The 12,963-nt window shown below is 37.8% G+C and overlaps 1 protein-coding gene across 2 annotated transcripts in view; it reads right to left on the bottom strand.

Annotated features, from left to right (window-relative positions):
• Positions 1-12,963, bottom strand: part of SPIDR (scaffold protein involved in DNA repair) — a 591,441-nt gene that overhangs the window by 229,692 nt on the left and 348,786 nt on the right. For both annotated transcript variants that reach the window (XM_043963245.1, XM_043963251.1), the window contains exons 9-10: positions 3,907-4,117; positions 1,831-2,102 (exon numbers count right to left, since the gene is read on the bottom strand). In XM_043963245.1, the coding sequence (XP_043819180.1) occupies positions 1,831-2,102; positions 3,907-4,117 (483 nt within the window). The remainder of the gene's footprint in view (positions 1-1,830; positions 2,103-3,906; positions 4,118-12,963) is intronic.

Below are 12,963 nucleotides of genomic sequence, written 5' to 3'. Positions count from 1 at the left end.
AAATACTACAGCATCTAAATTTTTAAAAGAAAAGGTAAACGAATTACAGGTAGAAAGAGATAGCAGCAAGCACTGAGTGAAAGAGATAGAATGGCTGGTACTGCTTGTGTAGCCACAGGGAAAGGCATCAGCTCGTCACGATAGAAGAGAAAAGAAGATGTACACAACTTCCTTTTTCAATCTCTCCCTCTTACTCTGATGGTTGCCATAAGGAGAGCACTTTAAAATAAATTTTGTAGGCCCTGTCAAAGTTTTAATTATTTGCTCATTAATATTTTGCATTATCTATACTTTCAAAAAGGATGCGAGTTGATTTGCAGTGGGAAAAAGGGGCAATTAAAAATAAAGTATCGGAGAAAAACCAGGGTGAAAAAGGGACTGGGGAATTATTGCATTTGGGATGAGTTATTGACTTTAGCTGAACAACAATTTAAGTCTCGAGCATTCTACTATTAGGGAAAAAGGGAAACATATTGGCTTAAACAGGTCTCATTGTTTAATAAAAGGAAGTATCATAAGTTGCTCTGGAGAGACAAATATCTTCCTGGCACTAAATTGTAGGAAGAATTTTTCACATAAATCTTCATATAAAGCAAACTAGGCAACATATATGGGCTATGTCTTTAACTATAGTTTTTCAAGAGATGCAGAAACCTTTTCTACCTAGACATTTTTTATGTTGACCCTCTATAAAATCTAATATTAAGTGTTAATGTACTAAAGGCATTTCTTCAGGAAGTTATTATACTATTCTCCAGATATGGAGTTCTCTGATGATCTAACTAAATAGGGATGAAGTTATAACAAGATTTCTTAATCTGCATTCTACAGAACTCTGGAGTTCTATAAAATATGACTAGGGGCTTTTATGAGAAAGTTGTGATGCTGGTAATATTCCTGTCTTCCTCTAAATATTAAATTATGTATGAATTTAAATTAAACATTTTTGAATGTGTAGAAAAGCTTATTTTCTAATATGTTGCTCCAAAATTTCCTTAGCTCCACTCTACTAAAAAAAAAAATAAAGTACCTACTTATTTAAGTAATAAGTAAGCATTGTCCCCAAATGTCTCCAATCTTGACCAAGGGTAGTAGTGAATGTATCTCTGCTAGGCTGCTTGAAATGGCTTAGGCTATATCCATGTAACAACAGAATAAAAGATATAGAGCCACAAGAGAACTTTGAGGTAACTGCTTCCAAACTGAGGGCTGAAGAGAATAACTGTGGGGAGAGAATATTTTCATTTGAAGGGACCCTGGGAAGTTTCATGGAGCCAGTGGCACCTGAGCTAAGCCTTGAAAGAAGAAAAGGATTTTGAAAGGTAGAAATAAAGAGACAGTGGTATCCAGACATAAAGACAATCTGCATGAATACATAGATAGGAGAGAAAGAGAGCTAAGTAGTCCAGTATGGCTGGACTGCTGGAAGACAAAACACGTGAAGAAAAATTATGTGAAAGAAGGTAGTTTAGAATCAGCTAATGGATGGCTTTAAATACCCAGCTAAATAATTTGTATTTCGTCCTATAAACAATAGGGAGATACTGGAAAAAAAAAGAATGTGGAAACTGTTCTGTCTTAAAAACTACAAACTATAACTACAAAAATCTTCTTTATGAAAAGTAACCTATTTTTATGTATCAGGTTCAGTTCATAAACGGGTTGCCTTCCAGATAGGCTTGCCCTACCTAAGTCAACTCATATAAACCTTAAGGTTCCTAGGCCTAGCTATACATTTGCTCCAAAGACTTGAGTTCCTTGCAGTTCCTTCACATCAAAAGAAATACCTAGGCCATGGAACCCGAACGCCAAGGTTCTTTAGCAACTCACCGAACACTGTGCAGGTCTGCATTTCCCAGTGGGGCAGCTAACTGGATGGAGTTGTTTCCTTGTTGATATCGGGAGACATTTCTGACAGGAAGATAATATACTCTTTGCACCACTACCTGCACCCGCACTCCTTTCCATCTGGCTGTTCCCTGGCATTCAATCACATCCAGGAGGGAGTCACTTATGGAGAGCTGGGCTGGAATGTTTGGTTTTATGTCTTGAAGGTCATGGAGTCTGCCTGTCCTGGTAGCAGTAACATTAGTGCACATTTCCTGGCAAAGACATTCAAGAGAAATAATTTATCACTGGCATTCTCATAATCAAAAATCAGCAACCATTTATTAAGCTCTTAGTATGCGCAAGCCCTATGTTATGTACAAAGAAAAAATAAAAGCAATCCCCATCCTCAAAGAGGTTATACTTATCATTGTTCTACTCAGGCAAACTTCAACTTGGCTGCGTAATTTTTTTAAAAAAAGAATAGAGTGGGGCAGCTAGGTGGCACAGTGGATAAAGCACGGGCCCTGGAGTCAGGAGTACCTGAGTTCAAATCTGGCCTCGGACACTTGACACTTACTAGCTGTGTGACCCTGGGCAAGTCACTTAACCCTCAATGCCCAGCAAAAAAAAAGAAAAAAAAAAGAAAAAGAAAAGGATAGAGTGATTTAAATGGTTTTTATCAAATAAAGTACATCCTACAAACTTAATGACTCTACATTCAACCAAGAAAACTGTAACACTAAAGATATCTTGGAACACAATGATCTCCAAGATAGAACTGTTGTTTGGGATTCCACTACTTCAACTATTAATGCTGGGGACAGATATTACAAGCAGAGAGAACAGAGAGAACGATAAGTAGTATAACCAATTGTTATTATTATTATTATTATTATTTCCCTCGATATTCTTATCTTTTTGTTCCTCCTGAGATAAAGCCTTGTGTGATTTAATCTACTCAGCTTTGGAACCACAGACCTGATGCTATTCTGTTCTTATTACACAGTCAGCCAGTGAAAACAAGTTATATCTACTCAATAAATTAATAACAAATAATTAAAATGAATAGAATAAAAAACTATTTAAATTAATAAAATGTTAATGTCTTTAGCTCCAGACAAAATGCCATAGTTCACGTCCCATCTGAATCTTTCCCTTGACATCAAATAGAACACTGATCAGATCAGTACTACCACTGCTTCTGGAAAGGACATGCTAACTCCCTTCTGGCTCCTCTCAGCATCATTCTGACTTCTCTGCCTTGTGCATTACTTCTTTAGGTTTTGTCCCTCACTATTAGAATGTAAGCAGGGACTGTCTTAATTTTGTTAATATATCTTCTATGTTTAATGCATAGTAAATAAATGCTTTTAATTCAATTGAATAATGTCTTTCATTTTTATATTCAGAGCTCTAACCTATCTTAAACTATTTTAAATCCTGGCTATTATGTAAATTAATAAAATATTAACATATCTCTCTCCATCATAACCATTTCCCCTCAACACTTTCATTGATAATTGAGTTTACTGCTCAAATGATCTATCTGACTTTTTGCAAAATAGCTGAAGAAAACCTTTGAATGCATTCCTTTATAAATCTTTCTCAATTCTCCCTAATTCCATTTCTTCTAATTCCAGCATTATGCAGCTTAAAATCCAAACAAAAACCAGAGTGGTGAATTATGAGGTTAGAGACATTCAAAGGACAATAGTAGTTTTCAAAAGGAATTTGAAACCAAAATATTGGTGCATTTTAAAATCCCTAAAACAGGTCCAACAAATGAATCAATTTGGTATTAAGTTAACAAAAACAACCTAAATGTTACATAATTGAATAAATTAAGACAATGTAACATAATCAGAATAATAATATAGAGATAAAAATAATGGGAATAGAATACAAATGAACACTAAATTCTTGGATGGGTCAAAGATCCTTCTATTTAGAGAGAAACAATGAAACTCCCCAACATGTTTTGCTATTTATATAGAGACAAAAGATGTCAATGGTTTATGAAATCTTCTCACCAATATTGATACAAAGATTTATTTTCCTAATCCAATAAGAATTTACCTGATGTCCTTCTGATTCTTGAGCAATATCATTTATTTGGCTTTTAAATTTAAACATCTGAGCCAAGGAAATTATTTTTCTTCTTGTAGGCAATATCCCCAGACAGTGCATTTTGTCAGGTTTTTCTGAATCTTCTTTGACTACCACTTTCTGGCAAAAGTATGTGTTCATAATAATAGGAACACTTTTATCATGAAGAAGAAGCTTATGCCTGGATAAGAAGAAGAGACAGAATAGAATTATTTATGTGTCTGACAGAATTATTTATATATTTGTATTATGCATATATATCTATATGTATATTGCTTAATCTGGCATACAAAGAATGATCACTTAATGGCAATTTAAAAATCAGCCTAAAATCAACAATGTTGACAGCTCTCACAATAATTATTTCAATGGGTACCTCTTAAGCTGATGTTTTAAGGCTAAACGCATTTTTAAAAAATTACATTAAAGTGCCTAGCTTAGGTAACTAAGCACCCACAACTGAAGCTCTACATTTACATAGGGTGCATCCAATCTAGCAGGTATCTCATACAATCTCTTGTTGACTCACATCTCCACCCTCAATTTCTCATGGGATCAGAATTGGGATTGTTTTGTCTCTACTCATTATTTTCCCCAGAAGCCTACAGATTTGGCTCTTGTCAATGTCTTTAACAAAAAGCTAAAGCATCTTCAATTACCGTGCAAATACTCAAGCTAACATCACATCAAAGATAGGGTAGGCTTTATACCCCTCAACAAAAAACAAAGGACTTGCAATGAAACCTCTAACAAGTTATAGCTGGATTTCCTTTACTCTCTCATGAATCCCACCTGCCCTAGGGATTTACATAGTACCCTCAGCCTTTAGAACTACTATGGAGTTGAGATCCTCTCTCTCCAATCCCGAGCAAGAAGAAAACTTGGGGGTGGCTACAGAATTAGCAATGCCTTTCCTTTACTGGTCCAGTAAAACCTTTCTTGGGTTTAAGGTCTTTGGTCCCTACTGCACCATCATTGCTGCTAGTTCCTTTTCCTGGCTTGGTCTAGGACCTCCTTGCTGTCTTGCCACTGCCTTCAACTGCTACCATCTCCAGAGCCATATAGTTTTCCTGATGGGCCTGGTAGATGCTCAGGCTCTTTCTTTTTTTTTTTTTTGGCTGGGCAATGGGGGTTAAGTGACTTGCCCAAGGTCACACAGCTAGTAAGTGTCAAGTGCTCAGGCTCTTTCTTGAGGGAACTAACACTAAGTTTCTGTGTCCAAGTCCTTTCCTCATGCCATCTATAACCTTTGGTCTCTCTTTTGTTCTTCTGTCCCTGTTTCTTTCTTAAAGGCCAACTACAAGTATCCACATCCAGGATTAACTTCATCAGCGATGAAGTATTAACTGGTTGATAAACATCCCCGAAATTCTTTCATCAAGGTGGTTTTTATTCAGTGACTCTAGAAGGTGACTAGTTTATGCCATGTAGAAGAGAAACCATCAAAACTAGAACAGAAGCTCTGTCCATGGAAGCCTTGGTAATAATAAAGAGTTCACTTGAACGAAGGGTTAAACTTGTCAAGGGAAGCTTATACTTCATTAAGGAGACACAAGAGGGATTCAGGAGGGCCTTACCAGCATCCTCTTAGTCATGCTTCCTACACTTAGATTCCCTGCCAGAGAAAAAGCAAAGGAGGCCTCTTTTACATAATTGGAAGAAGACTCTGGTGGGGCAAAAGCCAGCCTTGAAATGCCCTCAGGAAGAAAAGTTTTAAAACAGAATCCCAGTTACCAAGGCTAACATGGATGAGTCTTTTGTTCTGGTACTCATGATTTCCCTTTGACATAGCATATACTAGCCAAGAATGAAATAAATGCATATTCAAAATGCAACCTACAGGCACTTGTAGGGAGCACAGAAATGTAAAAATAACCATAGATTTTTGCAGAACGTCAAACCCACTTTTTATCATAGCTAGTAAATTAATGAACATCTATAAAATAACTAACCATAAAAGGAGCAAAACAGTCTCCTTAGGCAGAAGGAGTGTCCTATCCAGTGAAATCTCATACAAGAATTTGGGAGTACTGCAGACAGAGCTCTGGACCTGGAGTCACGAAGACCTGAGTTCAAATTCAGCCTCAGATACTTACTAGCTGTGTGACCTTAGGCAAGCCACTTTACCTCTGTCTGCCTCCTTTCTTCAAATGTAAAATGGGAATAATAATAGTACCTATCTCCCAGGGTTGTTGTGAGGATCTAATGAGATATTTGGCTTAGCACAGCCTCTGGCACATTTTAAGTATTTAATATGTTTGTTTCCTTCTTTCTTTCTTTCTTTCTTTCTTTCTTTCTTTCTTTCTTTCTTTCTTTCTTTCTTTCTTTCTTTCTTTCTTTCTTTCTTTCTTTCTTTCTTTCTTTCTTTCTTTCTTTCTTCCTTCCTTCCTTCCTTCCTTCCTTCCTTCCTTCCTTCCTTCCTTCCTTCCTTCCTTCCTTCCTCCCTCTCCTCCCCTCCCCTTCCCTTCCTTTTTTCTCAATTTGTCTTTTACAATATGAATTTTTAACCTAGATAGAGTTTGTGAACTTTTGAAAAAATATTTTTGGTAACTTTATTACAGTATAATTGGTTTCCTCTGTAATTCTACATATTTTTGTGCATTAAAATATTACTTGAAGAGAGGATTCATAAGCTTCACTAGACCACCAAATGGATCTGTAACTCAAAAAAAGTTTAAGAACCCCTTTCTTACAGGTTCTGACCTATAATTCTCAGAGAGAGAGAGAGAGTAACCACTTATCCCTTCCATCCTTCTTCCTATACAGTTGTCATCCCCGTTGTGATGCTATGGGTTAGAGTTTTACTAGAAGACCTATGAGGCAGCTTCATATTTCCAGATTCTAATTTCTAAATTGACTATAAAATAGTGGAAGAGGGTTCTCCTTAATGTCCCATCTCTATTCCCACTACTTGGCTATTTGTATCTCTTATAAAGTTAGTGGGAATAATTCTATGTTCTTTGTCTCAGGCTTAGTCATATTTGAAGATGCAAACAGCCATTTAAACCACTGTGAATATCTGATTCCTGTCTTAAGCATCAGCTCCCACAGTGAGTGATTACATCCCACTGCCTGTTGCTATGAGAATTTTCAATTTTATGCAAGTTTTTTCTTACCAGCACATACATTTATACTACTAAATAAGATAGTGAGCACACTGTCTCAACAGCATTAGGTCACATATTCTGGGTTCATTGTTTTTTGGAGGGAGGTGGAGGTATATTGAGAGGCCAGGGTACTTAATTGCACAGAGACATTGAAGGTTTCTTTCCTTATACTTAAAAGAAGGTTAGGGTTAGCATTATAGAAACTTTTTATGTTCAAGGGAATTGGGCTTAGTAGGATTGCTACAAGATTGCCTAATCAAATGTATATAAATACTATATGTCTAGTACATTGTGGAAATTTATTTTGATTTGGGGACCCTACCTTTAGGCTGAGATTAGAAAGCCTTAGGCCCTCAGGGTCTCTTCCCCCCCTCCTCCTCAGCTTTAGCTGAGCCAAAAAGGCTCGTGGGCTGTAAGACACCAGGTCAGACAGCTTGGGGGAAAAAGCCCCCAGCTCCCTCTGACCTGAGCGGAGGTATCTGAGAGATGCTAGGCTCTGGCATAGCCTGTGCAGAGGCATGTGAAGCTGAGGGACACCCCCCCACCACTAGCCGCAGCCCTGGCTAGTGGATTAGCTTGGTGTGTGGGCACAGAAAGCCCCAAGATTTGAGTGGAGAGAAGAAAAGGTATATATAGACCTGGGAGTTAGACAGCAAAGGAGGGCTCGGACAAGGACGGAGTGGTTCGGTTCGGACAAGGAGACAGGGGGCTGAGAAGAGGTCAAGAGGGCAGTTGACAAGATTAGAAAGGAGAGACGAGGGAACGAGACGAACAGCAACGCAGGACTAGGAGCAAAGGCGGCAGAAGACAGACTGAACAGGAGGCAGCAGAAAGCACAGAAGCAGTCAGCACAGGGTATAGGTTGGAGAAAGTGAAGATTAAGAGGAGTTAGAAGAAAGTAGCTGAGTGCCCTGAGGTGAGAGGCGGCTAAGGCCCTTATTGTATTAAAAAAAGTTCAAGGCCCAGCAGGTGGGAAAGAGACCACAGGAAAGCAATCAGGTTGTACATTTTATTTCCCTGTATTCTTAATTTTCAATAGTATCTCATAAATAAACTCTGCTTTTATTATTTGGTTAAGAGGCTTCTTAATATTTTGCTTATCAATTTGGGAGCAGTGTGGTGGAACTTTATAAACGGCCCACATTAAATTGACAGCAGTCAGATAGCCAGTTAGTCAACAGTCCCAGAATTAGTACCCCAGTCAGATTAGCCCCCCAAAATTAAGCTAGTCATTAAAAATATTTTTATATTTTAATGGCGACCGCAGCAGGACTAATGGCCCAATTATAATTTCCCAAAACTTATCATTTTTCATACAATCATAATTTTTTATAAATCTAATTATTTTTCTAGGTTAGTTATAGTTATGAATAATAATTTTTTTTACAACATATAGTATTAGTACACAGTATAGTACTATAGTTTAGGGCCAAATGTCCTCTTTGATGAATATTAGTAATAGGGATTTTGGCAAATTTACAGAATTAGAGGGAATAAAACTATACTAATAGGGGACTTCAACTTTCCCCTCTCAGAATGAGATAAATCTAACCAAAAATAAACAGAAAGAAGTTAAGAAAATGAATAGAATTTTAGAAAAGAATGAGAAGGATCCTCCAAAAAATAAACATATGCTTAGTGTGAAAAAAGACAGTTTAGGGAGAGACATAAGATCAATTGCCAAGGATAAACAGATCCTTGATCTGCTAGACAGATAGAGATGATGCTAGAAAGAGTAATGGATTTTGGATCAGAGGACATGGACTTGAATTTGGACTCTGACATTTACTACAGTCAGTCAATTATGTCTAGTGTGTATTATATACTAGGCACCATATTAGGTATAGAGAATACAAAACACACAAAAAGGAAATAATTTGTACTCTTGAAGAGCTTATATTCATTCTATCAAGGAAGTATATATATATATAATATTTGCATGTAGAATAAAAAATAAGACAATTAGGGAAGGAGAGCATCAATCATTGAGAGAAAGGAGGGGAATCAAGAATGGAGATGGATTTGATTAGATAGAAATTGGGGGGGGGTTGTGTTTGTTGTTTTTTATTTGTGGGGCAATGAGGGTTAAGTGACTTGCCCAGGATCACACAGCTATTAAGTGTCAAGTATCTAAGGCTGGATTTGAACTCAGGTCCTCCTGAATCCAGGGCCGGGCCTTTATCCACTGTGCCACCTAGCTGCCCCCTTGATTAGAGAGAAGTGAGGAAGAAATACATTCCAGGAATGAGGCATAATCAGTGTAAAGGTCAGGAGAATTCAGGAGTGTTGTGTGTAGAGAACATAAAGAAGGCCAGTTTGGTTGGAACATAAGAGTGCAATAATATAATAAAAGTCAATGATGCTTAAAAATATGCAGAGTGCTTTAGGTATATTGTCTCATTTGATCCTCACAACAACCCTGTGAGATAGGGACTATTTCCACCACCCCCGTTTTATAGAACAGAAAAATGGGACTAAGAGATGTTAAGCTCATGGTCACATAGTTAATAAATACCTTAAGGAGGATTTGAACTCAGTTCTGACTCCAGTATTAGTACTTTATTAAACCATGCTACCTCTCAAGGATGGAGAAAGGCAGTATAAGGTGGGGCCTGAAAGAAAGGTTGAGGTCATGTTGTAAATGGGATTATGTTAAATCCTAGATATAAAAGTGAATTGAGGGGGGCAGCTAGGTGGAGCAGTGGATAAAGCACCGGCCCTGGATTCAGGAGGACCTGAATTCAAATCCAGGCTCAGACACTTGACACTAGCTGTGTGACCCTGGGCAAGTCACTTAACCCTCATTGCCTCACCCAAAAAGAAGGAGGAGGAGGAGGAAGAGGAAGAGGAAGAGGAAGAAAAGTGAATTGAGTAGGGACATGATTAGCCTTGTGCTTATGAAAAATGACCTTGGGGAGCTGTGATGGATTGGAATGAGGCAAGGAAACTAATTAGGAAGCTACTGAAATAGTCTAGCCAACAGGAGATAAGGGTCTAAACCAGGGTTCCTTAAACTTTTTCTACTCGCAACCCCTTTTTGCCCAAGAAATTTTTATGCAACCCTGGGTACATGGATATATAAAATAGGTATACATAACCTTTTACTGTTGCCGAATTTTTGGCGACCCCCACATTCAATTTAAGAATCTTTGGTTTAAACTAAGGTGTTGAATATAAGTAAAGAGAAAAGGCCCAATGAGACACATATTGCAGAGATAGAAATAGCAAGAATTAGCAACTTATAGGATATGTAGAGTGAGTCAAAGATAACACTAAGATTGCAAAGCTGGGAGACTAGATAGATGGTGGTATTGAAAAATAAATATAGAGGGGCAGGTGGTGGTGAAATGGATAGAGCACTGGCCCTGGAGTCAGGAGGACCTGAATTCAAATCCGGCCTCAGACCCTTGACACTTACTAGCTGTGTGGCCCTGGGCAAGTCACTTAACCCCAATTGCCTCACCCAAAAACCAAAAACCCAAAAAAAAAAAAAAAAAAGAGAGAGACCATGTGTATTTGCTTAGATCTCATATGAGAAGGCACATGCAAGTGCTTTGAGAGCTAGAAACACTCTGGCTTGCTACTTTACCTCCATCACTACGTACCTCATATTATGACTATTTGTGTATCTGTTGCATCTATCCCAGATGGATGGATGTCCCCTAGCTCTCTGAGCATAGGGACTGCCATTTTAAAAATTCTGTAATTTTGTAATTTATTGGCCTTCTCCCAATCATCACCCTTGATTTCTCTGCAGTCTTTGACACCACTTGTCATACTGTTCTTGCTACTGTCTTCTCTTTAGGTATTCTTCCAAACTTTCAGACAGCTCTTGTGCTGGATTTTTCACACCCACTAGCTTTAAGTGTCTCCCGGGTTTCTGTAGTGGGCTTTCTTCTCGTTTTCCTCTATAATATTTCATTTTTTGATCTCCTTAGCTCCCACAGATTCAGTGATCATCTCTATGCTAATGATTATCTGATCTATCTGTCCTTCCTAGCCTTCCTCTCAACTTTCAGTCTTGCATTTCCAACTGTCCACTAGATATCTCAAAATGGATATTGCATTGACAACTTAAACTCAACATGTCCAAAGCTGAACTCATCTTTCCCTGAAACTCCCCTCTCTTCCTAACTTCTTTCTTACTTTCAATGGCATCTCCATCCTCCCAGTCAACCAGGTTTGGAACCTAAATGGCACCCCTGACTCTTCACTTTCCCTCATCCCTCATTTCCAATCATTTGAGAAATTGTTTCCAATTTGCCTCTTGCAAATATCCCCTTCGTCACTCTGACACTATTTTCACCCTAGTTCAGGCCCTCAATACCTCACGCGTGGATTATGACAATAGCCTTCTGGTTGATCTCTCCACCACAAGTGTCTCCCCATGCCAGTTTATCCTCCACACAGCTGCCAAAGTGATCTTCCTAAAGTGCAGGCCTCACCATATCATCCCCCTAGTCAATAAATGCCAGTGGTTCCCTAGCACCTCCAGGATCAAATATAAAAAACCCAGTTTGGCCCCTTCTTACCTTTCCAATCTTCTTACAATATACTCTATACATATACCTTATGTGTGTGTATATATGTACGCATATGTGTGTATATTCTATACATATACAACATACTTATACACAGACTTTACAATATACTCTATACATATACCTTGTGTGTGTATATATGTACGCATATGTGTGTATATTCTATACATATACAACATACTTATACACAGACTTTACAATATACTCTATGATCTAAAGACATCAACCTCCTTGATGTTCACTGGACTAGATACCCTGTCTTCTGACTATGCATTTTCTCTGGCTGTTCCCCATTGCTTGAACTCTCTGTCACCTGACTTTGCCAGCTTCCTTCAAGTCCCAACTAAAATTTCACCTTCTACAGAAAGCCTTTCCCAACCCCTCTTCATTCTAGTGACTTTCCTCTGTTAATTACTTCCTATTTAATCTTGTGTATATGTATGTATATATATGTATACATGCACACATATACATACACATATATGCACATGTGCACACGCACACACATATAAATTGTTTGCAAGTTGTCTTTTTCATTACACTCTGAGCTCCTTGAGAGGAGGCACTGTTTTTGACTTTATATTCCTTGCACGTAGGTCATAAAGTAGGTGCTTAATAAATTATTGACTTGTTGACTTATATCCTCAGAATGTAGTATGGTTTCATGTGTGTCTATCTATATAAACCTGTGACTGGATCAGTGTGAGCAATATCTAGTTCAGAAATGCCACCAAAGAAGGAGAAACTCATTTATAACTTCCAGTCTTAGAGAACTGCCTGGTGCAGTAAGAGGTTAAGTGAGTTGTCCACTGTCATAAATATGTCAGTGGCAGAAACTAAATCTAGATTTTCTGATTTCAAGGCCAGTCCTCCATCTACTACGCTATTCTGTCTCTCTTAAAAAAATATCAATTTTTTTATTTAAAGCTTTGATTTCCAAATTTTATCCCTCCTTCCCCTATCCCCTCCCTGAGGGAGTAAGCAATCTGATATGGGTTATACATGTACAATTATGTAAAACAGTACCATATTAGTAATTTTGTATAAGAAAACTTGAATAAAAGGAAAAAAAGAAAGAAACTGAAAAATAGCATGCTTCAGTCTGTGTTACATCAATATAAGTTCTTTCTTTGGAGGTGGATAGTATGCTTCATCAATAGTCCTTTGGGATTGTCTTAGATCATTGTATTGCTGAGAATAGTTGAATCATTCACAGTTCTTCATCAAACAATATTGCTATCACTGTGTACAATTCTCTTGGCTCTGCTCACTTCACTATACATCAGTTCATACATATCTTTCCAGGCTGAAATCATCCTGCTTGTCATTTCTTATAGCACAATAATATTCCATCACAATCATATACCAAACCTTGTTTA

Source organism: Dromiciops gliroides, chromosome 1 (genome assembly GCF_019393635.1).
Source record: "Dromiciops gliroides isolate mDroGli1 chromosome 1, mDroGli1.pri, whole genome shotgun sequence".
Lineage (NCBI taxonomy): Eukaryota > Metazoa > Chordata > Mammalia > Microbiotheria > Microbiotheriidae > Dromiciops > Dromiciops gliroides.
This window is presented reverse-complemented; position numbering and strand designations above follow the sequence as displayed.